The 27,484-nt window shown below is 38.8% G+C and overlaps 1 protein-coding gene across 5 annotated transcripts in view; it reads left to right on the top strand.

Moving 5' to 3' along the window:
• Window positions 1-27,484, top strand: part of LOC126278387 (protein Spindly-like) — a 188,767-nt gene that overhangs the window by 87,728 nt on the left and 73,555 nt on the right. For all 5 annotated transcript variants that reach the window (XM_049978480.1, XM_049978485.1, XM_049978484.1 and 2 more), the window contains one exon: window positions 19,901-20,074. In XM_049978480.1, the coding sequence (XP_049834437.1) occupies window positions 19,901-20,074 (174 nt within the window). The remainder of the gene's footprint in view (window positions 1-19,900; window positions 20,075-27,484) is intronic.

Below are 27,484 nucleotides of genomic sequence, written 5' to 3'. Positions count from 1 at the left end.
ATACGATGTTATAGGCAAAATTTATGAATGTCTGTTTTCTTAAATTTATGACATTCCCGATTAATGTCATAACTCCTCCTTTCTCTCCATTTTTGCTCTACAAAAGTGAGATGGCAACGTAAACCCTGTAACACTTAAAAGCTCTATTCCAGTTGTCACATAATGTTCAGTATCGTTTTCAAATCTAATTTTCAAAATCTTATGACTACATCCTTGGCTCCTAATTCTGATGAACAATTGACTATACTGCATTAATCTTATTACTGTGTTGGAGGATGAAAGTATTATTGGCTATTTTTTCAGATGCAACTACAACTTTCCTGAATACAGCTTTATAGCATCTGACATATATAACAAAACGAGGGTTTCTATTTGATTTTAACTCATTGTGGAGTTTCCTTTCTTTTTAGCAACAGAAATTTTTATTCCTGGTGTAATCCACTTAAATTTATTGCTTATATTCTTTTCCCAAGATCTACAAGGGAAAGTTTCAGTAAAAAAATCTAAAAAGCAATTTTTAGAATTTGCCATAGTTTACAGTGCTCTGCAGACCTGCTTACATAACTAAGTTTACCGTGGAATAAATGTGTATTTCCTTTGCTGAAATTCCGTATGATATACAATTTTGGAGGCTTTAATTTATCTGCCTTTGGGAGCTCAACTGAGAGGCATGATTGATTAATTTGAAGAGATCCTCTTCACTTGCACGAATCATTTATTCGAACCAGAACTGGTTGTGGGATGTTAAAATCTCATCGTCAGGTGTATAAAATGGTAACATACTAAAAAGGAGAGGAAGGAAGAAACATAATACAACATATCTGGAAAAAACAGAAGGGCAGACAAATGAAATAAGGCGACTCACTTCTACATATCACTGCATTTTAGGTAGAACTAGAAAAAGTATAGGACCTAGTAATAAAATGGACTTAAGAATGTTGGAACTGGACAGGCAGGAAGAAAGAGAGAGGAACCAAAACAAACTGTGTGAGTACAGTGTTTGTTTCTGGTTTCTTTCTCCTTCATACCACCCACCCAGAGCTACATTCTTAGATCTGTTTAATTATACAACTTCTTTTCTCTAGAGCCTCATTTGATTCTGTGATTTTGAATGCTTTCTTACTGACCTGACTGCATGTTACACATTACCAAATACCATAAGTGAGTCATGTTGTTTAATTAGCCTGCTCTTCTGGTTCTTCCAGATATATTTATTATATTTCTTCCTTCTTCCTCTTTTAATGTTAGTTTTATACTACTGACATGGGATTTAAACATCCGAAAACAGGCAGTGGTTTGAATAAATCTTTAGTACAGCTGCAGCAGATGTCTTTACGTAAATTAATGTTCCTAAGGGGTGACTGAACAAGATAATATTGTCCTTAAAATGTCCTGTATCACAAACAGATATTACATACCAAGTGAGACTGAACAGGTAAATGAAACAACTGTTATTACACAACATAAAATTTTAACTGGATAAGTGAAACTACTGTAACTGAAATAAAGGAAAAAAGGAGGGCATTTTGATAGTAAGCCTAATTTACGAAGTTATCTTGATGGGATTAATAGCAGTACCAGTAGCTACAAGTGTTGAGCAATAGAACTGTGGTTCTCCAGTACTCAGCTTGGGAGAGTAAACATGTTTTGACAACGTTTTGACTCTGAATGCATTTTCTGCTGTGGTTGTTTGTCTAAAGACTAACATGTAGAAATGGAGCAGTGCATGGGATGCTGTCCATGGGCTTCAGAACAAAGTAAACTCTAAAGAAAGCTTTTATGTATCCTGAGTGCGTTTCTTTTGTACAACAAATGCAGGAAATATTGGAAGGAGAATAAGGAAGAGTGTCTGCCCTTCTGTTTTTTCCAGATATGTTGTATTATATTTTTTCCCTCCTCTCCTTGCTAGTATGTTACGGTTTTATACACTTGAAGAATGGGATTCATTACTTCAGGGTTAAGCTGGTGTTACATTGATTGATTTTTTTTTCTGATTGTCCCATATTAGGACATTATTTATTTTCAAATTGATTTGTTTCAATGTTTCCAAATTTACATTTATCAAGTGTTCAGTAGCATGAATTCAGCAAATAAAATGTAAAGTAGAATGATGTCCTGTAAATTTCCTATTAACAAGTGTACAGTTGCATCAAATGTAGCTGTCTAGAGTGGAGTAATGTGGGACGGGGGCAAATTAAACATCAGTGATTAGGCTAATATGAGAGCCATCCACATTGGCATCAGTTGTCTGCCTCATTTGATGAGACATGGAGGCAGTCAGCAAGACTTGCACATGTATCCAGCACTAGTTCCAGGGGCTAGTATTGGCAAGTGGAAGTTAATTTGCGCCTACAAGTTTTCAGTGGGAGTGAAGTTCGGTGCTCAAACAAGGTAGTCGATCAGGTCAGTGTCAGCCTGTTGTGCAAACCACTGCTGAACGATTTGACTTCTATGAACCTCACAGTGGCCCTACTGGAGATGGATCACTGCATTGGGACAGCACACTGAAACCATCATACTATATAATTTCCAGGACCCCCTCTCTCCTGGCCTGTGTATGCACAGACATCCTGTCAAGAAAACTTTCATACACCACTCTGTGGCGCAGTGTGTTACGTTTGGCATACCTAGACTACATTCATGTTACGATTGTAGCACATAAGCAAGCACTACTGTCCAAAATAGAGCTAGGTTGTTGGGTGTCTGTAAAAGTTGGAGACAACCTTTTGCTCCCTGTATTTTATCCTATTTACCTTTACAGTTTCAAAGAATGTTTTCTAGTCAATGTTGTCAAAACATGTTTACTCTCCCAAGCTGAGTACTGGAGAACCACAGTTCTATTGCTCAACACTTGTAGCTACTGGTACTGCTATTAATCCCATCAAGATAACTTCGTAACTTAGGCCTACTATCAAAATGCCCTATTTTTTCCTTTATTTCAGTTACAGTAGTTTCACTTACCCAGTTAAAATTTTATGTTGTGTAATTACAGTTGTTTCATTTACCTGTTCAGTCTCACTTGGTATGTAATATCTGTTTGTGATACAGGACATTTTAAGGACAATATTATCTTGTTCAGTCACCCCCTAGGAGCATTAATTTATGTAAAGACATCTGCTGCAGTTGTACTAAAGATTTATTCAAACCACGGCCAGTTTTGGGATGTTTAAATCCCATGCCAGGTGTATAAAACTAACATACAAAGAGGAAAAAGGAAGAAATATAATAAATATATCTGGAAGAACCAGAAGAGCAGGCTAATTAAACAAGATGACTCACTTATGGTATTTGGTAATGCATAACATGCAGTCAGGTCAGTTAGAAAGTATTCAAAATCACAGAATCAAATGAGGATCTAGAGAAAAGAAGTTGTAATAATTGAACAGATCTAAGAACGTAGCTCTGCGTGGGTGGGATGAAGGAGAGAGAAACCAGAAACAAACACTGTACTCACACAGTTTCTTTTGGTTTCTCTCTCTTTCTTGCTACCTATCCAGTTACAACATTCTTAAGTCCATTTCACTATTAGGCCCTCTTCTTTTTTCTAGTTCTGCCTAAATTGCAGTGACACATAGAAGTGAGTTGCCTTATTTCATTAGTCTGCTCTTCTGTTTTTTTCCAGATGTGTTGTACAGTGAAACCTCTTTATAACGTTCCTCTCTACAATGTTTTCCTCTATTTACATCTGTTTTTGTTTTCAGTCTCGACTAAAAGCCCATATAAACAACGTTAAATTTTTGTCTTTACTGCATTTCCTCTATATTACAATTTCTTCCATATAACACTCACATTTTTGGAACCTTGGTCAATTATTTACCTCTTTATAACGTTTAAGTGACTGGATGTAGGTGCATCATTTTCTGTTCTGTGGGTTCACAGTTTGCACCGGCTCGGAATGCCCGCGCTCAGAGTGTTTCTTATGTCAGCGGCAGGACCTGGTCACGTGACTTGTGACGCACATTCTGCTTGCGATCTTTCTTTGCCACTTACTTTCACCCATCCACCCACCGGGCCCCATGTTTTGATTACAATAAACTAATCATTTGATACATTGATCATTTGCAATGAATATCATATTACAGTGTTGTGAAAATTTAAAATGTCATCTATGGCACCATTTGTCAAAGCTGATTAGTGGTATCCCGATCTTCAGTAATGCCCTATAATTATTACTTGGAAGCCTTCCTCTTTATAGTGTTTTCCTCTATACAGTGTTCAGAATTTGTGGTCCCTTGAAAAATGTTATGTACAGGTTTCACTGTATTATATTTCTTCCCTCTTCCTCCTTTTTAGTATGTTAAAGTTTTATACACCTGAAGATGGGATTCTAACATCCCAAAACCATTTGTGGTTCGAATAAGTGATACGTGCAACTGAAGAGGATGCTTTAAATTAATCAATCATGCCTCTCAGTTGAGCTCCCAAAGACAGATAAATTAAAGCCTCCAAAATTGTATATCATAGGGAATTTCAGCAAAGGAAATACAGATTTTTTCCAGGGTAAATTCAGTACTGTAAACAGGTTTGCAGAGCACTACAGTTCGAGCACCATAAACTAGGGCAAGTTATTAAATTTCATTTTAGATATATTTACTGAAACTTTTCCTCGTAGTCCATTAAATTGTGGGGTTGCAGTCGTTCAAATAAAATTTCCTCCGCTGATATTTCGGCTGTGTATTGTCCGGCATCCTCAGAGTGAGTCACAACACTGACGACAAAATGCCAAGCGTGGCCCTACATGCTCAGCAAGTTTTATACCAATGGTCTTCTGGAGGTATGTGGTCGCCACATTTGTGGTAAGGCCACTTGGGATCGATGAATTACATCGATTTTTTGAACGTTTGAATTCCATCCATGCTAGCATCAAATTTACTATGGAAGCAGAAAAAGACATCTGCCTTCCCTCTTTGGATGTTGTCATTCGCTTTAAAGTTGATGGCACATAGGACATGCCATATATCGGGTACCAACAAACACAACTCTGTATCTTCATGCGATTAGGTGCTGTCACCCTTCACAGACCATAGGTGTCCTTAGGACCGTAGTGAATAAAGTGCACTGTATATCTGATAAAGACAATTTGTGGGAAGAGCTCACATACCCCAAGAGCATATTTAAATCGAATGGATTTTCTTCACAGCAAATTCATAGAACATTCAATGCAAAACCTATAATTCAGGTATGTGATGAGGAAGAAGATAGTAATTCCTTCAGATCTAGTGTGTTTTTTCTCTATGTGGATACTTGTTCCTCAAAGATAGGCTGTATTCTTGAGAAACACTGTGTTAAGGGTGATTTTCTGGTCCCCCACAGAGATTGCATATTTACTCGGCTCTGTGAAGGACGATTTACAGCTTCATAAGGCGGGTGTGTATCAGATTCCTTGTGGAAACCGTGAGAAGTCATACATAGGTCAAACAACATTCACTGTTCATGAGAGATGTGTGGAGCATCAAAGATACACTCTTATTATAGCCAGACAAGTCAGCTGTGGCTGAACAGTGTATTGATATGGAGAATTCTATGAGTTGCAGTGATGCGAAGATTTTAACATCCACCTTTTCCTTTTGGGAATGTGCCTTCAAGGAAGCTAATAATTTAATAAATGGAGATAATGGTTTTAATTGGGGCAAAGCATGGAATCTGGCTCTTTAGGTAATTAAACTGCAGAGAAGTCGTCATGGTGTCACTGCTGCCGATCATACATTGATAAGCGAATCGAATGTCTGTACGCCTTTGCCACAGGCGGCAAATGTATAAGCGTATTCTTTTCCACTGACCAGCATCAGTGATCCGCATTCGCAGTACTGCTGTGGTGGGGCATATAAGGCCACACTTGGCATTTTGTCGTCAATCTTATTACTCACTCTGAGGATGGCCCGATGATACGTTGCTGAAATATCATTGGAGGAAATTTTATTTGCACGGCTGCTTGCTCGAAATTTAATGGGCTATTCATTAAACCGCGAGAAGCTGAAAATGCACATTTTCCCCTTAGATCGTGGTAAGAGAATGTAAGCCATAAACTTAAGTGGATTACACCAGGAATAAAAATTTCTGTTGCTTTAAAAAAAAAGGAAACTCCACGATGAGTTAAAATCAAATAGAAACCCTCGTTTTGTTATGTATGTCAGATGCTATAAAGCTGTATTCAGGAAAGTTGTAGTTGCATCTGAAAAAATAGCCAATAATACTTTCATCCTCCAACACAGTAATAAGATTAATGCAGTATAGTCAATTGTTCATCAGAATTAGGAGCCAAGGATGTAGTCATAAGATTTTGAAAATTAGATTTGAAAACAATACTGAACATTATGTGACAACTGGAATAGAGCTTTTAAGTGTTACAGGGTTTACATTGCCATCTCACTTTTGTAGAGCAAAAATGGAGAGAAAGGAGGAGTTATGACATTAATCGGGAATGTCATAAATTTAAGAAAACAGACATTCATAAATTTTGCCTATAACATCGTATGGAAGCATGTGCAACAGAAATAGAAATTCATAAAAAAAATCCTTGATAATATTAAGTTATATTGAGTACCTGCAGGTAGCTTTAATTTGTTCATAAACCACCTTGAAACTACTGGCCCATTTAACAACAAAAAATGAAGAAATAGTGGTTGCTGGTGACTTCAATGTAGATTTTCTTAGACTCTCCCAATAAGAACTTATTCGAGTTAGTAACACTATCATTCAACTTAATTGCCACTATAAAGTTGCCACTAGGGCAGCCAATTGCTCACAAACAGCCATTGATAGTATCTTCATAGAAAAGTCCAATGAACAAAATTATATTAGAAAACCAATAGTCAGTGGCCTCTCAGGCCATGACATGCAGTTCCTTGGTTAAATGTTAATACAGAACAGGATATAAAATATGTTAACTCTGAGCTCAAGAGGGTAATCAATAAGTCAAAAGTTGATTATTTTACGACACTCCTCAGAGACATTCACTTGAGTGATGTTTACAGTTCTCATGGCGTGAATGCAACATATAACACTTTTGCTAATAAAGTGCTTACCTAATTGGAACACTGTTTTCCCCCAAAACTAACCAAGGTTGAGCAAAGTCTACAAAGAAGCCATGGATTACTCAAGGAATAGAGGTCTCTTGTAAAACAAAAGAAAACTATCTGTCAATCCGAAACAGTTCTTACGTCATGCTATAGCACATTACAAGAAATACTGCAAAATGTTAAAGACTGTTATACGGACATCAAAGCAAATATATTACAAGGAAAAGATAGTCGTATCACATAACAAAATAAAGACAATATGGGATATAGTGAAAGAGGAGACTGGTAGAACCAGACATGAAGAGAGCTCAATAGCATTAAAAGTAAATGATACATTGGTTTCAGATGTGTGTAGTGTCGCACAACTTTTTAACAAACATTCCATAACTGTTACTGCAAGGATGGGGCTGTCAGTTTCTGTAGATGCTGCTATGGAATACCTCACCCGACAGTTCAAGAAACTTCCATAATATGAATTTGACCCAGCAGAAGTAATGTCCATCATAAAGCCTTAAAATAAAAAATCTAGTGGTTATGATGAAATATCAAGGAAGTTAATTAAAGAATGTGGTTCTGAGTAGTAGTAGTAGTAGTAGCAGTAGTAGTAGTAGTAGTAGTAGTAGTTGTTGTTGTTGTTGTTGTTGTTGTTGTTGTGGTCTTCAGTCCTGAGACTTGTTTGATGCAGCTCTCCATGCTACTCTATCCTGTGCAAGCTGCTTCATCTCCCCGTACGTACTGCAGCCTACATTCTTGTGGACTAGCTTAGTGTATTCATCTCTTGGTCTACATCTACATCTACATCCATACTCCGCAAGCCACCTGACGGTGTGTGGCGGAGGGTACCCTGAGTACCTCTATCGGTTCTCGTATTGTACGTGGAAAGAAGGATTGTCGGTATGCTTCTGTGTGGGCTCTAATCTCTCTGATTTTATCTTCATGGTCTCTTCGCGAGATATACGTAGGAGGGAGCAATATACTGCTTGACTCTTCGGTGAAGGTATGTTCTCGAAACTTTAACAAAAGCCTGTACCGAGCTACTGAGCGTCGCTCCTGCAGAGTCTTCCACTGGAGTTTATCTATCATCTCCGTAACGCTTTCGCAATTACTAAATGATCCTGTAACGAAGCGCGCTGCTCTCTGTTGGATCTTCTCTATCTCTTCTATCAACCCTACCTGGTGCGGATCCCACACTGCTGAGCAGTATTCAAGCATTGGGCGAACAAGCGTACTATAACCTACTTCCTTTGTTGTCGGATTGCGTTTCCTTAGGATTCTTCCAATTAATCTGTCTGGCATCTGCTTTACTGACGATCAACTTTATATGATCATTCCATTTTAAATCACTGCTAATGAGTACTCCCAGATAATTTATGGAATTAACTGCTTCCAGTTGCTGACCTGCTATTTTGTAGCTAAATGATAAGGGACCTATCTTTCTATGTATTCGCATCACATTACACTTGTCTACATTGAGATTCAATTGCCATTCTGTGCACCATGCGTCAATTCGCTGCAGATCCTCCTGCATTTCAGTACAATTTTCCATTGTTGCAACCTCTCGATACACCACAGCATCATCTGCAAAAAGCCTCAGTGAACTTCCGATGTCATCCACCAGGTCATTTATGTATATTGTGAATAGCAACGGTCCTATGACACTCCCCTGCGGCACACCTGAAATCACTCTTACTTCGGAAGACTTCTCTCCATTGAGAATGACATGCTGCGTTCTGTTATCTAGGAACTCCTCAATCCAATCACACAATTGATCTGATAGTCCGTATGCTCTGACTTTGTTCATTAAACGACTGTGGGGAACTGTGTCAAACGCCTTGCGGAAGTCAAGAAACACGGCATCTACCTGGGAACCCATGTCTTTGGCCCTGTGTCTCGTGGACGAATAGCACGAGCTGGGTTTCACACGATCGTCTTTTTCGAAACCCATGCTGATTCCTACAGAGTAGATTTCTAGTCTCCAGAAAAGACATTATACTCGAACATAATACGTGTTCCAAAATTCTACAACTGATCGACGTTAGAGATATAGGTCTATAGTTCTGCACATCTGTTCGACGTCCCTTCTTGAAAACGGGGATGACCTGTGCCCTTTTCCAATCCTTTGGAACGCTTCGCTCTTCTAGAGACCTACGGTACACCGCTGCAAGAAGGGGGGCAAGTTCCTTCGCGTACTCTGTGTAAAATCGAACTGGTATTCCATCAGGACCAGCGGCCTTTCCTCTTTTGAGCGATTTTAATTGTTTCTCTATCCCTCTGTCGTCTACTTTGATATCTACCATTTTGTCAACTGTGCGACAATCTAGAGAAGGAAGCACAGTGCAGTCTTCCTCTGTGAAACAGCTTTGGAAGAAGACATTTAGTAATTCGGCCTTTAGTCTGTCATCCTCTGTTTCAGTACCATTTTGGTCACAGAGTGTCTGGACATTTTGTTTTGATCCACCTACCGCTTTGACATAGGACCAAAATTTCTTACGATTTTCTGCCAAGTCAGTACATAGAACTTTACTTTCGAATTCATTGCAAGCCTCTCGCATAGCCCTCCTCTCACTGCATTTCGCTTCGCGTAATTTTTGTTTGTCTGCAAGGCTTTGTCTATGTTTATGTTTGCTGTGAAGTTCCCTTTGCTTCCGCAGCAGTTTTCTAACTCGGTTGTTGTACCACGGTGGCTCTTTCCCATCTCTTGCGATCTTGCTTGGCGCATACTCATCTAACGCATATTGTACCATGGTTTTGAACTTTGTCCACTGATCCTCAACACTATCTGCACTTGAGACAAAACTTTTGTGTTGAGCCGTCAGGTACTTTTTGTCACTTTTGCTAAACAGAAAAATCTTCCTACCTTTTTTAATATTTCTATTTACGGCTGAAATCATCGATGCAGTAACCGCTTTATGATCGCTGATTCCCTGTTCTGCATTAACTGATTCAAATAGTTCGGGTCTGTTTGTCACCAGAAGGTGTAATATGTTATCGCCATGAGTCGGTTTTCTGTTTAACTGCTCAAGGTAGTTTTCAGATAAAGCACTTAAAAATATTTCACTGGATTCTTTGTCCCTGCCACCCGTTATGAACGTTTGAGTCTCCCAGTCTATATCCGGCAAATTAAAATCTTCACCCAGAACTATAACATGGTGGGGAAATCTACTCGAAATATTTTCCAAATTATTCTTCAGGTGCTGAGCCACAACAGCTGCTGAGCCCGGGGGCCTATAGACACATCCAATTACCATGTCTGAGCCTGCTTTAACCGTGACCTTCACCCAAATAATTTCACAATTCGAATCTCCGTCAATTTCCTTCGATACTATTGCACTTCTTATCGCTATAAACACGCCTCCCCCTTCACTGTCCAGCCTATCTCTGCGGTATACATTCCAATCAGAGTTTAGGATTTCATTACTGTTTACGTCTGGTTTCAGCCAACTTTCTGTTCCTAGTACTATATGGGCGTTGTGACCGTTTATTAATGAGAGCAGTTCTGGGACCTTTCTATAGACGCTCCTGCAGTTTACTATTAGCACATTGATATTGTTATTCCTTGTTGCATTTTGCCTACTCCTGCCTTGCCGCGTCTCAGGAGGCGTCTTGTCAGGCCTAGGGAGGGAATTCTGTAACCTAAAAAAACCCCATGTGCACTCCACACATACTCCGCTACCCTCGTAGCCGCTTCCGGCGTGTAGTGCACGCCTGACCTATTCAGGGGGACCCTACATTTCTCCACCCGATAGCGGAGGTCGAGAAATTTGCACCCCAGCTCTCCGCAGAATCGTCTGAGCCTATGGTTTAAGCCTTCCACTCGGCTCCAAACCAGAGGACCGCGATCGGTTCTGGGAACGATACTACAAATAGTTAGCTCTGATTCCACCCCGCGAGCGAGGCTTTCCGCCTTCACCAACTCCGCCAACCGCCTGTACGAACTGAGGATGACCTCTGAACCCAGACGGCAGGAGTCATTGGTGCCGACATGAGCAACAATTTGCAGTCGGGTGCACCCAGTGCTCTCTGTCGCCGCCGGTAGGGCCTCCTCCACATCTCGGATGAGACCCCCCGGCAAGCAGACAGAGTGAACACTGGCCTTCTTCCCCGACCTTTCCGCTATTTCCCTAAGGGGCTCCATCACCCGCCTAACGTTGGAGCTCCCAATAACTAATAAACCCCTCCCCCCGTGTGCCTGCTCGGACCTTGCTGAAGGAGCGGCCACATGTCCACTCACAGGCAGATCGGGCGATGCCACACGGCCAGCCTTCACATTGACCCTCCGCCTCGTGCGTGGCGAACGCCGCTGAACCCGCCACTCCCCTTGGGGAGAGGGTGGCCCAACCACGCCCGGTACCCGCGAAGAGGTCTCGACAGCAGGGACAGTGGGTGAAGCATGTAACACCTGGGGTGTACCTTGCGACGCACCAGACTCCCCACTGCCGCTACACTCCGAGGCAGCAGCCTGAAGACGGCTGACCGCGGCTATCAACACGCTCAGCTGTTCGCGAAGAGTGGCCAGCTCCTCCTGCGTCCGTACACAGCAGCCACACATCCTATCCATCCTAAGAAATCAATTTACTATAGAGTGTTAATCAACTTTTAACTAGACTGCTAATTCACTAATGGCGGTTGATTATTGACTAAACTGTGATTGCTAACCACTTCCTGTAGAAAACAAGCACTACCTGTCTCTGGACTGTATTCAAAACAAACACTAGCACTACTAGCACTATGGCTGACTAAAGGGACTCTCTGACTATATTCAAAAGAAACACGAGATCTATGGAACACTTAATAGCACTCGACTATTAAAGCTTCCTAAAAGCAAAAACACGCAGAAGAAGAAGTGACAAGTAAGAAAAATACAGTTAATACTTAAATTAAGGTAGCTCGCTGCACAGCAGACGTGAAGCAGACGGCAGTTAGGGCGACACTACGATTTTTACCCTCCATTCAGCCCTCCAGTACTGGTGGTCCCGTGATGCCTCTGAACATGTCTTACCAACCGATCCTTTCTTCTTGTCAAGTTGTGCCACAAACTCCTCTTCTCCCCAATTTTATTCAATACCTCCTCATTAGTTATGTGATCTACCCATCTAATCTTCAGCATTCTTCTGTATCACCACATTTCCATAGCTTCTATTTTCTTCTTGTCCAAACTATTTATTGTCCATGTTTCACTTCCATGCATGGCTAGACTCCATACAAATACTTTCAGAAACTACTTCCTGACACTTAAATCTAAACTTGACGTTAACAAATTGCTCTTCTTCAGAAACGCTTTGCTTACCATTGCCAGTCTTCATTTTATATCCTCTCGACTTCGACCATCATCAGTTATTTTGCTCCCCGAATAGCAAAACTCATTCATTACTTTAAGCGTCTCATTTCCTAATCTAATTCCCGCAGCATCACCCGATTTAATTCGAATACATTCCATTATCCTCATTTTGTTTTTGTTGATATTCATCTTATATCCTCCTTTCAAGACACTGTCCATTCTGTTCAACTACTCTTCCAAGTCCTTTGCTGTCTCTGACAGAATTACAATGTCATTGGCAAACCTGAAAACGTTTATTTTTCTTCTCCATGGATTTTAATACCTACTCCGAATTTTTCTTTTGTTTCCTTTACTGCTTGCTCAATATACAGAGTGAGTAACATCGGGGAGAGGCTACACCCCTGTCTCACACCCTTCCCAACCACTGTTTCTCTTTCATGTCCCTCGACTGTTATAACTGCCATCTGGTTTCTGTACAAATTGTAAATAGCCTTTCGCTCCTTGTATTTCACCCCTGCCACCTTCAGAATTTGAAAGAGAGTATTCCAGTCAACATTGTCAAAAGCTTTCTCTAAGTCTACAAATGCGAGAAATATAGGTTTGTCTTTTCTTAATCTAGCTTCTAAGATAAGCCGCAGGGTCAATATTGCCTCACGTGTTCCAACATTTCTACGGAATTCGAACTGATCTTCCCCGAGGTCGGCTTCTACCAGTTTTTCCATTTGTCTGTAAAGAATTCGCGTTAGTATTTTGCAGCCGTGGCTTATTAAACTGATAGTTCGGTAATTTTCACATCTGTCAACACCTGCTTTCTTTGGGATTGGAATTATTATATTCTTCTTGAAGTCTGTGGGTATTTCACGTGTCTCATACATTTTGCTCACCAGATGGTAGAGATTTTTCAGGGCTGCCGCTCCCAAGGCTGTAAGTAGTTCTAATGGAATGCTGTCTACTCGCAGAGCCTTGTTTCGACTTAGGTCTTTCAGTGCTCTGTCAAACTCTTCACACAGTATCATATCTCCCATTTCATCTTAATCTGCATCCTCTTCCATTCCATAATATTGCCCTCAAGTGTATCGCCCTTGTATAGACCCTCTATATACTCCTTCCATCTTTCTGCTTTCCCTTCTTTGCTTAGAATTGAGTTTCCATCTGAGCTCTTGATATTCATATAAGTGGTTCTCTTTTCTCCAAAGGCCTCTTTAACTTTCTTGTAGGCAGTATCTATCATACCCCTAGTGAGATAAGCCTCTACATCCTTACATTTGTCCTCTAGCCATCCCTGCTTACCCATTTTGCACTTCCTGTCGTTCTCATTTTTGAGACGTTTGTATTCCTTTTTGCCTGCTTCATTTACTGCATTTTTATATTCTCCTTTAATCAATTAAATTCATTATTTCTTCTGTTACCCAAGGATTTCTACTAGGTCTCGTTTTTTTAACTACTTGATCCTCTGCTGCCTTCACTACTTCATCTCTCAAAGCTACCCATTCTTCTTCTACTGTGTTTCTTTCCCCCATTCTTGTAAATTGTTCTCTTACGATCTCCCTGAAACTCTGTACAACTTCTGGTTTAGTCAGTTTATCCAGGTCCCATCTCCTCAAATTGCCACCTTTTTTGCACTTTATTCAGTTTTAATCTACAATTCATAACCAATAGATTGTGGTCAGAAGCCACATCTGCCCCTGGAAATGTCTTACAATTTAAAAGCTGGTTCCTAAATCTCTGTCTTACCATTATATAATCTATCTGAAACCTGTCAGTATCTCCGGGTTTCTTCAATGTATACAACCTTCATTTTTTATTCTTGAACCAAGTGTTAGCTATGATTAAGTTGTGCTCTGTGCAAAATTCTACTTGGCGGCTTCCTTTTTCATTTCTTACCCCCAGTCCATATCCACCTACTACGTTTCTTCCTTTCCTTTTCCTACTATCCAATTCCGGTCACCCATGACTATTAAATTTTCGTCTCCGTTCACTATCTGAATAATTTCTTTTATCTCATCATACATTTCTTCAATTTCTTCGTCATCTGCAGAGCTAGTTGGCATATAAACTTGTACTGCTGTAGTAGGTGTGGACTTCGTGTCTATCTTGGCCACAATAATGCATTCACTATGCTGTTTGTAGTAGCTTACCCGAAGTCCTATTTTTTTTATTCATTATTAAACCTACTCCTGCATTACCCCTATTTGATTGTGTATTTATAACCCTGTATTCACCTGACAAGAAGTCTCGCTGATTCCAACTATATCTATCCTTTTTAAATTTTCTAACCTACCTGCCCAATTACGGGTTTTGACATTCCACACTTCGATCTGTATAATGCCAGTTTTATTTCTCCTGATAACGACGTCCTCGTGTGTAGTCCCCACCCAGTGATGCAAATGGGGGACTATTTTACCTACGGAATATTTTACCCAAGAGGACGCCATCATCATTTAACCATATAGTAAAGCTGCATGCATTCTGAGTTAAGTATCATATTAAGCTATCTGTGGAACCAGTCATTAATCAGTGGAATGTTTCCTGAACGATTGTAATGCACTGAAGCTAAGCCACTGTTTAGGAAGGGATATAAGGAAATAACATCAAATTTCCGCCCAATTTCACTTTTGCCAGCATTCTGAAAATTTTTAGAAAAGGTAATGTACATTTGCCTTTGTAACCATTGTATCACAAATAACATACTGTCAAAGTAGCAGTTTGGATTTCTAAATTGTTCTGGTATTGAGAAGGCTATCTACAATTACAGTGAAAATTTAGTTAGACAAAAAGGTAGCAGGCAACTGGTATATTCTGTGACCTTTCAAAGGCATTTCACTGTGTAAATCACAATATCCTTTGAAATAAATTAGAATATAATGGTGTAACGGGAAATGGTGTGAAATGGTTCACATCTTATATCTCTGGCAGGAAACAAAGGATATTATTAGGAAAGATACTTGTATTAAGCTATCAGGCATCACCCAACTGGGAACCAATTACGAGTGGGGTCCCATAAGGTTCCATCTGGGGAGGGCCCTTTTTTTTTTCTTGTGTATGTCAATGAACTTACATCAATAACATTCCCAGATGCCAAGTTTGTTTTGTTTGCCGATGATACAAACATTGCAATAAATAGCAAATCAAGTGTAGTCTAATAGAATATTTGTGGACATTAATCACTGGTTACTAGCCAATTCTTCGTCACTAAACTTTGAAAAAGCAAACTACATGCAGTTCAGAACTTGTAAGGGGTGTCCCACGAGTACATGTGTAACATACTATGACAAAAATATTATGACAAACAGATAGAAGAAGTGGACACTGTTAAATTCTTGGGATTACAGCTTAAATTTATTATCAACTGGGAGGAGCACACCACAGAAGTGCTGAAGCGTCTTAACAAATTTCTATTTGCAATGCGATTTCTCAGACATAAGGAATATAAAAATGAAAAACCTGTCATATTATGCTTACTTTTATTCCATAATGACATGGTATTATTTTTTGGTGTAATTCATCAAGCCAAGTTCATGTTTTCCAGGCACAAAAATGTGCGATAAGAGTTATATGGTGTGAACTCAAGACTATCCTACAGAAGCCTGTTTAGGGAACTAGGGACATTAACTACTGCTTCCAAATATATTTATTCCTTAATGAAATTTGTCATTAAAAATGTATCACTTTTTCAAACCAATGGCTCAATTCATGGAATCAGTACTAGAAATAAGAATAATTTTCTTAGTGATTTAAAATCACTTACTGCTGTACAAAAAGGTGTACATTATTCAGGAACACACATTTTCAATAACTTGCCAGGAGCCATAAAAAGCTTAACAACAAATGAAATTCAGTTTAAGAGAAGCCTAAAGGATTTACTGATGGCCAACTCGTTTGTGTGTGTGTGTGTGTGTGTGTGTGTGTGTGTGTGTGTGTGTGTGTGTGTGTGTGTGTTGTAAATCAGTATTGTGGTGGTTCTATTAAATGTTCATTACCTTACAAAAATAATAAAAACTTTTTTAAATTTTGAATTCAGTGCATTAATGCGATCTTCGTAAATGATCGTTTGTAAAATGGTTCTTTCATATAGTGTTCATTAAAAAAAATTACGATCATTCCACTTGGGGCCTGTGGAAGGTACATTAGCTTATCTGTATCCGTTGTAATTATTTGTCATCTGTTACCTATATCTCTAACGTCGATCAGTTGTAGAATTTTGGAACACGTATTATATTCGAGTATAATGTCTTTTCTGGAGACTAGAAATCTACTCTGTAGGAATCAGCATGGGTTTCGAAAAAGACGGTCGTGTGAAACCCAGCTCTCGCTATTCGTCCACGAGACTCAGAGGGCCTTAGACACGGGTTCCCAGGTAGATGCCGTGTTTCTTGACTTCCGCAAGGCGTTTGACACAGTTCCCCACAGTCGTTTAATGAACAAAGTAAGAGCATACGGACTATCAGATCAATTGTGTGATTGGATTGAGGAGTTCCTAGATAACAGAACGCAGCATGTCATTCTCAATGGAGAGAAGTCTTCCGAAGTAAGAGTGATTTCAGGTGTGCCGCAGGGGAGTGTCATAGGACCGTTGCTATTCACAATATACATAAATGACCTGGTGGATGACATCGGAAGTTCACTGAGGCTTTTTGCAGATGATGCTGTGGTGTATCGAGAGGTTGCAACAATGGAAAATTGTACTGAAATGCAGGAGGATCTGCAGCGAATTGACGCATGTTGCACGGAATGGCAATTGAATCTCAATGTAGACAAGTGTAATGTGATGCGAATACATAGAAAGATAGGTCCCTTATCATTTAGCTACAAAATAGCAGGTCAGCAACTGGAAGTAGTTAATTCCATAAATTATCTGGGAGTACTCATTAGGAGTGATTTAAAATGGAATGATCATATAAAGTTGATCGTCGGTAAAGCAGATGCCAGACTGAGATTCATTGGAAGAATCTTAAGGAAATGCAATCCGACAACAAAGGAAGTAGGTTACAGTACGCTTGTTCGCCCAATGCTTGAATACTGCTCAGCAGTGTGGGATCCGCACCAGGTAGGGTTGATAGAAGAGATAGAGAAGATCCAACGGAGAGCAGCGCGCTTCGTTACAGGATCATTTAGTAATTGCGAAAGCGTTACGGAGATGATAGATAAACTCCAGTGGAAGACTCTGCAGGAGAGACGCTCAGTAGCTCGGTACGGGCTTTTGTTAAAGTTTCGAGAACATACCTTCACCGAAGAGTCAAGCAGTATATTGCTCCCTCCTACGTATATCTCGCGAAGAGACCATGAGGATAAAATCAGAGAGATTAGAGCCCACACAGAAGCATACCGACAGTCCTTCTTTCCACGTACAATACGAGACTGGAATAGAAGGGAGAACCGATAGAGGTACTCAGGGTACCCTCCGCCACACACCGTCAGGTGGCTTGCGGAGTATGGATGTAGATGTAGATGTAGATGTATCTGTCATGTTCTACATCCTGGAGGACCTCCTCAGTATGGATCAATAGGAATGAAAATACATCTAATCTAATAAAACCTGTTGATAAGACATCAGATTGTTTCAATAAATTCTTCTTAAATGTCATGATGTAAGATGAAGGTATAGTATCCTATCAAGAAAATGTATATTACATAAAGTTGGATACAACCTGAACACATCATTGAAACAGTTTGCAAAATCACTCAAATTGACGTGGAAAATGAAATTTTGTCTTTTAAAAAACAAAACCTCATCTGGGTTGGTACTTTCTCATGTGTTTGAAAAGACTGCAGCAAAAAAGTTCAAATTGTTTTTTACTGTAAGTGACATATAATTTTCAAAAACCAGTTTGGATTCCAACAAGGAAAAAGCAATGACTTTAGACAAGGACAGAAAAGTCACAGGAATAATTTATCTTACAACAGCTTTAGATTCATGAAATACTCCTTACTTCTATGCATAATTCATGTATACAGAATCACACACACTGCTTTATTATATGTTCACGTCACAACAGATAGGAAACAAAGAGTAAGTACAACTCCAAATTCATGAAATTAAGTCTCAAACTGGAAAATAAGTGGCCAAGGAGCCCTGCATGTTTCTATATTGTGTCCATCCATGTTCCATTTCTACATAAATGACCTAACATTTTGTACTGGTGCTCATCAAGTTTTATTTGTTGACAAGACATCAGTTCTAGTTGAAAATGAGGCATCTGAAAGAATTCCGGGAAGTGTTGTAAATACTTTAGAGAAAATTAAATCCCAGTTCCATCAAAGTGGACTGAATGTAAGTGTAACTGAAATCAAAATGGTGCAGTTTGAACTTAAATCATTAGAACGAAACAAAATAAATTTAGCTAGCACTGATCTTAATATCACAGAAGCAAACGTCATTTCAAAAGGTGAAAAATTGCTTTATTATTCAAATTTCTCATGTGATGCAATTTCGGATTTATTTACTTCACCATGTATCGAAGTGCACATATGGTCACAAGATGCTGGCGTAACTAAATGTATATGTAATATTAGCTGATACACTAGTGAGTACTCAGCTTGTGGTACATATACATCTAGAATCACTCCTATCCTGTCACCCACTGTGCACTTGGATATCGGATTATCGAAATAAATCTGAAACATGTCACATGAGAAATTTGATTATTAATGTCATTTGTTTACAGGCTGAGAGACTTTGCTAAAGTGTCCTATTCAACTCCAAAAAAGTACAGTAGGATATGACCATGGTCACCTGCCTCCTACAAGTTTATATGTCTCATCTATATTAACAATATTTTAATAGGCTCTGTCAAGCAGTCGGTGTATTGATGGTTCAACATTATTATTGAATCTGTCGGGGCACTTTCAGATTGCTGTATCTCAGAGCTCCAAGTGGCTCTGATGATACCAATGATGTGTAAATGAATGCCTTCGGTTAGTAATATCTTTGGATGATATGATGATATGCTTGTTAAATTTGAACTTTGTTGTTAAGTGTTGTTGTGACACTTATTTCTTAGCAGGAAATAGAGGTAAATTTTTGTTTCATGTGAATTGCTTCGGATGACCTTAGAGAATAATTTGGCTTGAAATATGTTACTATGGAAATTTGATGTTACACAGTTGGCATATGTAGTGTGTATAAGGATCTCAAAATACAGAAAATAGTCGCCGGAACTTGCCTGTTAGTAACGTAACTTTATCAATTCATTAGACTTTATAAGCTTTAGAATGTTAAATATTACCATAATTGTACAAGCTACAGTAAGCGAGATTGAATTAAAGCAAGTTAAACATGAAGAGAGAGAGAGTTTAAATTCTGCAGCTGTCATCTCAGACAGGTTTTTTAGGGTTGGGCCCGCTTCCACATGCTAACCATTTCACGCCATGTGCGTTTGTGAAAGGCTTGTATAGCCACTTGATTTTTCGAGGGTGGAGCCTACGCCTTTATTGGGGCAAGAAAGATTTAGTATATTCCTATTTCATTGCGTGAAGTGATGACTACATTGGAGGCCATTAACCTACTTTCTTTGCAAAATCATTGACATCTGAAATTAGCCAGCATGTTTTTTTTTTATATCTTGTTGTTTTAATATGTTTTTATTTTCTTTTATCTGTACAGGAACAATGGCATGATATTCACAGACTACGTTTACAGTTATCCAATTTAGAAAATGAGAATGAAGGAATACAGAATGTAATTACGTCTTTAGAGGTGGAAAATGAGGGGCAAGATAAACTACAAGCAAGTACTGAGAAGGTACATGAGACAGAACTAGCTGAATTGAATAAAGAGGTGAGTGCCTGATGTTTCAACCTAGTAGCCTACGTAATGGTACCCTTTTCCAACACTTTTATCACTCTCGAGCAAGGTGGAGCAGTGGGTAGGGCACTGGAGTTGCGTCTGATATGATGACAGTTGAAATCCTTGTCCTGCCATCCAGATTTATAACGAGTTTTCTATTGAAAAGGTATGAAACATCATAAGAACCAAACAGGTTGAAATTAGCATATTGATGGTATCAAGGAGATCTTCATAACTCCACTAGTCTGTGACAGCTTTGCAAATCCAGTAACCAGTAGTATGAGAGCCACCCACATTTGCATCAGTTATCTGCCTCATTTGATGAGACGTGGAGGCAGTCAGCCTCTGGAAATATCTTATCAGCAAGACTTGCACATGCATCCAGCACCTGTTCCAGGGGCTAGTATTGGCAAGTGGAAGTTAATTTTTGCCCACAAGTTTTCAGTGGGAGTGAAGTTCGGTGCTCAATCAAGGTAGTCGATCAGGTCAGTGTCAGCCTGTTGTGCAAACCACTGCTGAACGATTTGACTTCTATGAACCTCACAGTGGCCCTACTGGAGATGGATCACTGCATTGGGACAGCACACTGAAACCATCATACTATATAATTTCCAGGACCCCCTCTCTCCTGGCCTGTGTATGCACAGACATCCTGTCAAGAAAACTTTCATACACCACTCTGTGGCGCAGTGTGTTACGTTTGGCATACCTAGACTATATTCATGTTACGATTGTTGCACATAAGGAAGCACTACTGTCCAAAATAGAGCTAGGTTGTTGGGTGTCTGTAAAAGTTGGAGACAACCTTTTGCTCCCTGTATTTTATCCTATTTACCTTTACAGTTTCAAAGAATGTTTTCTAGTCAATGTTGTCAAAACATGTTTACTCTCCCAAGCTGAGTACTGGAGGACCACAGTTCTGTTGCTCAACACTTGTAGCTACTGGTACTGCTATTAATCCCATCAAGATAACTTCGTAACTTAGGCCTACTATCAAAATGCCCTATTTTTTCCTTTATTTCAGTTACAGTAGTTTCACTTACCCAGTTAAAATTTTATGTTGTGTAATTACAGTTGTTTCATTTACCTATTCAGTCTCACTTGGTATGTAATATCTGTTTGTGATACAGGACATTTTAAGGACAATATTATCTTGTTCAGTCACCCCCTAGGAACATTAATTTATGTAAAGACATCTGCTGCAGTTGTACTAAAGATTTATTCAAACCACGGCCAGTTTTGGGATGTTTAAATACCATGTCAGGTGTATAAAACTAACATACAAAGAGGAAAAAGGCAGAAATATAATAAATATATCTGGAAGAACCAGAAGAACAGGCTAATTAAACAAGATGACTCACTTATGGTATTTGGTAATGCATAACATGCAGTCAGGTCAGTTAGAAAGCATTTAAAATCACAGAATCAAATGAGGATCTAGAGAAAAGAAGTTGTAATAATTGAACAGATCTAAGAATGTAGCTCTGGGTAGCTGGGATGAAGGAGAAAGAAACCAGATACAAACACTGTACTCACACAATTTCTTTTGGTTTCTCTTTCTTTCTTGCTACCTATCCAGTTACAACATTCTTAAGTCCATTTCACTATTAGGCCCTCTTCTTTTTTCTAGTTCTGCCTAAATTACAGTGACACATAGAAGTGAGTCGCCTTATTTCATTAGTCTGCCCTTCTGGTTTTTCCAGAGTTGTTGTATTTTATTTCTTCCCTCCTATCCTTTCTAGTATGTTACAGTTTTATACATCTGAAGATGCGATTTTAACATCCCAAAACCAGTTGTGTTTTGAATAAGTGATTTGTGCAACTGAAGAGGATGTCTTTGAATTAATCAATCATGCCTCTCAGTTGAGCTCCCAAAGGCAGATAGATTGAAGCCTCCAAAATCGTATATCATACAGAATTTCAGCAAAGGAAATACGGATTTATTCCACGGTAAAGTCAGTACTGTAAGCAGGTCTGCAGAGCACTACATAAACTGTGGAAAATTCTTAAATTGCTTTTTAGATATCTTTACTGAAACTTTCCCTTGTAGATCTTTGGAAAAGAATGTAAACAGTAAACTTAAGTGAATTACACCCGGAATAAAAATTTCTGGTGCCAAAAAAAGGAAACTGCGCAATGAGTTAAAATCAAATGGAAACCCTGGTTTTGTTATGTATGTCAGGTGCTATAAAGTTGTATTCAGGAAAGTTGTTTCTTCGTCCAAGAAAGTAATAAGACTAATGCATATGGTCATTTGTTCAGTCAGAATGAGATATAGGGTATCACAGATGCAATGTATGTGAAGTTCTTAGGGCTAAATCTGAATAAAAATTTTAATTGGAAGTTCCCCATAGACTGCTTAGCAAAGTTAACATCCTAGCTTTTGCAATGCATATTTATTTGTCAGGTGCCACAAGCCTAGATATCATGAAGATAGTCATGACTCTTGCTTTGAGTCAGTTATTTGTTATGCTTAATCTTTCTAGGTACTTCAGCAAATTTCAAGGGACTCCTAACATTAAAAAACATGAATAAATAAATAAATAAAAATAGGAACATGTGTAGTGAAACATAACAGCTAGCAGATTAAAAGTATATGCTGAGTCTTGCTATGACGAATCCAAAGTGAGAAGTGTAATCAGTAGGTCATGCGAGATACTGTACTTGTGAAATATTGTATACACACATTTCCTGAATTTACTGTAGAGAAGACTATTTCATGTTTAAGGGCTGTTGGAACGCCCTATCCCGACAATGTTAAATTTAGTGACTTGCCTTCCCTGTATTTCAGTAACCACTGTAGCCATTGACATGAAACTTTTACAGGACATTAAATTGTACATTCGGAGTCTACCGATGTACAAAAATTGCATTTTACCCACTGCTTTGGAAATACAATTTTTTAATTTTTTAATTTTGTGTACTTTTTTGTACATTCTTCTAAATAATTTTAGTTATATATAACATTATGCTTCTTTAGTTCAGTAGACTCAGGATATGTATGTTATTACTCCTTGAAAATTTGAATACTCTACTCAAAGTAGTTTCTGAGATTTAAGGTAAAATGCAACAGAAAATGTAAATTTTTGGGAACAGCTTCTTAAGTTTCAGAAGACTGTAACTCTCGTAATATATGCTTAATGTTTCATTTTTAGTCCCTCAGAAGCATCCTGCATCATACGGTATATCATCGTCTTGATTGTTTTCAAAGTTTCTTCTTTCTGGACTCCTTAGTGGCCAACTGTGCTGCATACTCTACTTTATGAATGCAAACCTTGTCCATCCATTCAAGTCCCCTGGTTCAGTTTGCTCCAGGATTAATTCCCATATGCTGTAGCATTTTCACCCTAACAATGTTGCCATCATTAAAAGGAATAACAGTTTCATTGACCCTCCACTTTAGTGTCTTCATTCCAACAGAAACATTTTTTGGTTAGTGAGTTCATATAAGATTACTGAACGACTCACTGGGATTTTGAGTCTGACCATGCAGACACTTCTTAAATAACTCAGGATTTGCTATGTGTCTATAAATAGGTTTTATGATATCCCCATCTACTGCTGGGATGGAATGTTTATGGCTGTTTGAACTGTATAAGTATTGGGCATTGTGGTAATTGCACCATGGATCAGATCCAGGGGGGGGGGGGGGGGGGGGCAAATGTGGGGTACTGGTTTTTCATCAGTTGACAATCTGTGGAAGAAGGTAGCCCATACTGCCTGCTTCATTCTCAACAAATCCATCGCTTGATCCTTCATAATTTCTGTCACAGATATGCACTTCTTCATCCCCTGATTTACACTTATAACAAATTTTTGTTTAAAATATGGAAATCTATAACCTTTCCAGTATCCACACTGGTCACAGGAGCAGCAGAAATCTTAGAACTGTAGCCGTGCTTCAGCCAAGTGTCATAAAAAGCTACTGGTATGTCAGTCATATCAGTAACTGATTCCGCAGCAGCTCCAATAAATCGTGCATACTTGTTGATTTTTCATGGTGGGTGTGGCATATTCATCATGGCTCACATTCTTTCTGCTGCATTGTGTCCTTTGCCAAAAACTCTCAATCCATAAAACCACCTAACATTTCCTTCAAAATAATTATCTTTACACTTACCAGAATTCCAAAATGAATGAGTATGTTTACAACTGGCACAATTAGTGATAAGTTTCCTGGTCAGTCCATTTGATACCACACTGTCTTCATGTAAATTGGCCCTCCACATATTTTACAACACACACACATTCACATGACACCCTTGTTAGTATGTGTAAATCTTATCAGAATATAACCTAACCTACCATTTACATCACGTTCGGTTTGAAAAAACTGTACATGACGTTTTATTTTAATCTTCAAATCACTAATGGGTCTTTCTCTCGATACTGACGAGTTTGCCTGTATTTCATGGTCTGTACCTTCACACGCCACATGATGAACACAAGGTTTCCCTTTATTCGAAAATCTGTTACCATGATACTGTCCATGTTTCTTAAACACTTTTTTTGGCGTGATTTTTTACTTTTTGAGACATTTACCAATCCATTCATCACTTTCTTCGGAAAAACATTAGCATTTTGACATACAGTGCATGTTTATACTATGAAACGATACAATACTGTTTTTGACAGTGCTACCAATACAAACACGTAATTAAACCTTCATAACACAGCAATCGACAGCCTTCTATATAAAAAAATAATAATTTTATTAGATCTTGGAGTAATGCACGTAAAAATTTTAAATATATCTCAAAAGCAATTTAAGAATTTGCCATAGTTTATGGTGCTTGAACTGTAGTACTTTGCAGACCTGCTTACAGTACTTAGTTTACCATGGAATAAATCCGTATTTTCTTTGCTGCAATTCCTTATGATATACAAATCTGAAGGCTTTAATTTATCTGCCTTTGGGAGCTCAACTGAGAGGCACAATTGATTGATTTAAAGAGATCCTTTTCAGTTGCACGAATCATTTATTCAAACCACAACTAGTTTCGGGAAGTTAAAATCGCATCTTCAGGTGTATAAAACTATAACATACTAGAAAGGAGAGGAGGGAAGAAATATAATACAACGTACCCGGAAAAACCAGAAGGGCAGACTAATGAAACAAAGTGACTTACTTTTCCAAATCACTGCATTTTAGGCAGAACTAGAAAAAAAGGAGAGGGCCTAATAATGAAATGGACTTAAGAATGTTGTAACTGGACAGGTAGGAAGAAAGAGAGAGAAACCAAAACAAACTGTGTGAGTACAGTGTTCATTTCTGGTTTCTTTCTCCTTCATCCCACCCACCTAGAGCTACATTTTTAGATCTGTTTAATTGTTACGACTTCTCCTTTTCTCTAGATCCACATTTGATTCTGTGATTTTGAATGCTTTCTGACTGACCTGACTGCATGTTATGCATTACCAAATACCGTGAGTGAGTCGTGTTGCTGACTTCCCTTCTCCTCTATGTATGGGAATTAGAGTGTATTACATTTTGTCACTTAAGCTATGGTAATTATAGGCATACTTTCACAAGTCTGCACAAACTTGGTGTTTAATATATTCATTAATAATGATTGATTTTTCAGTTTAAACATTTGTATGCTATCTACTTTTATTTTATAAATGTAAATGGCCATTTAGGAGAACACTTATTTCCTCTTTTAGTTTCCCTGAGATAGATTCTGATCTTCCTGTAGCTGCGAGAAGTTCAAGAACTTTTTTTTTGAAGAAAAAAAAAAAAGGTTTGTAATCGGAATCCAAACTGTGCCACCAGTTGACTTCTTAAAAGATGGGTGGGTTGGTAAAACTGCACATGATTGCTGTGCTCCAAGCTTATTTGTTCTGCGTAAGCTAACCATCACTGCCCATTATAAATACATGCAACTGTTTCATTAAATTCCAGAGTTAAGGGAACAATTTTACTTGTGCAACGATTCTCATATTTTTGTTTTAAAAGCTTCATAGCACCTTATGTTTTCTCCGACATTGTGAAATTTGTGGAAATTTCTTGTGGCTTTGATCTTCAGCTCTCAAATCGCGTGTAAGTTTCTCAATGTGATTAAGAATGTCTCGTTTTCCGACAAGGAACAAACCCGACAAGCCATCTCTCACGCTCTTGAGCATATTTGCTCCTGCGTAGGTGAGTTTTTTCTCATCTGTAATGACTCCCTAAGCAGCATACAAGCTCTCAACCAGTGCTTCCCTCACCATCTTTTGGTAATGACTATCCAGGAGACTGTACATACTTTCAAAAACTGTGGATGTTCAGTGGCCTTTATCTGGACCTCATGACATATCACAGTCCTGGGAAATAAACTTACTGACAGGCTGGCTAAACAGGCTACCGGTAAACCTGCTGGAGGTTGCCACATCAGAGACTGATCTCTGATCGGTCTTATGCTGTAAAGTTTTCGGTATCTGGAATTCCGATTGGCACACCATAAGCATGCAAAGTAAACTGTGTGTTATCAAGAAGACAATGGATGTGTGGAGGTCATCCATGCGAGCCATTCACAGGGTCTCCATTGTCCTTTGCTGGCCATATTTGCTGACTCCTGTTCACCTGCGTCATAAGAACCCACCCTGGGTTTGCTACTGCTGTTGATTGACAGTAGTCCACATTTTGTTGCACTGTCCCAACCTAGCCACCCTGAGGCTGTCTTTTTAATTTTTCTGATGCACTACCTACAGTCTTAAGCTGCAATGCCTCAACAGCTGATGTAGCACTACGTTTTATTAAATAGTTTTTTTTTATCACCCAATCTAAAAATGGGCATCTGGCGTTCTCTCTCAGGCCATCACCCAACCTAAATTTTAACTCTTCCTCGATCCCTGTGGTGCTGTCCATTCTACTTAGTGTTTGCCTTTTTACGATCTGTGTTTCTTTTGCCTTGTGCTTTTAGGCTGGAGATTTTTGTGTGTTGCAGAGTGGCTAGCTTGTACTTTTTTATCCTTGTGATCAGTCATTCTGGGCCATCTGCTATATATACCACCTTTTGCTTCTTTTTTCTTATCAGTTAATGTTCTCCCTTTTGGCTTGCTTCTTTTTTTCCCTCCTTCTGTGCAGTTACACAGTTTGTTTTAACACACCACATGTTGAACACAAGGTTTCTGTTTATTCGAAAATCTGTTACCATGATACTGCCCATGTTTCTTAAAAACACTCCTTTTTGGTGTCATACTTTACTTTTTGAGAGATTTACCAATCTATTCATCACTTTCCCTCGGAAAAATGTTAGCATTTCGACATACAGTGGATGTATATACTATGAAACAAAACAATACTGTTTTTGATAGTGCTACCAATACAAACATGTAATTTAACCTTAATAACACAGCAATCAACAGCCTTGTATATAAAAAATTAACGATTTTATTAGATCTTGAAGTAATGCATGTAAC

Source organism: Schistocerca gregaria, chromosome 6 (genome assembly GCF_023897955.1).
Source record: "Schistocerca gregaria isolate iqSchGreg1 chromosome 6, iqSchGreg1.2, whole genome shotgun sequence".
NCBI classification, from domain to species: Eukaryota; Metazoa; Arthropoda; class Insecta; order Orthoptera; family Acrididae; genus Schistocerca; species Schistocerca gregaria.
This window is presented reverse-complemented; position numbering and strand designations above follow the sequence as displayed.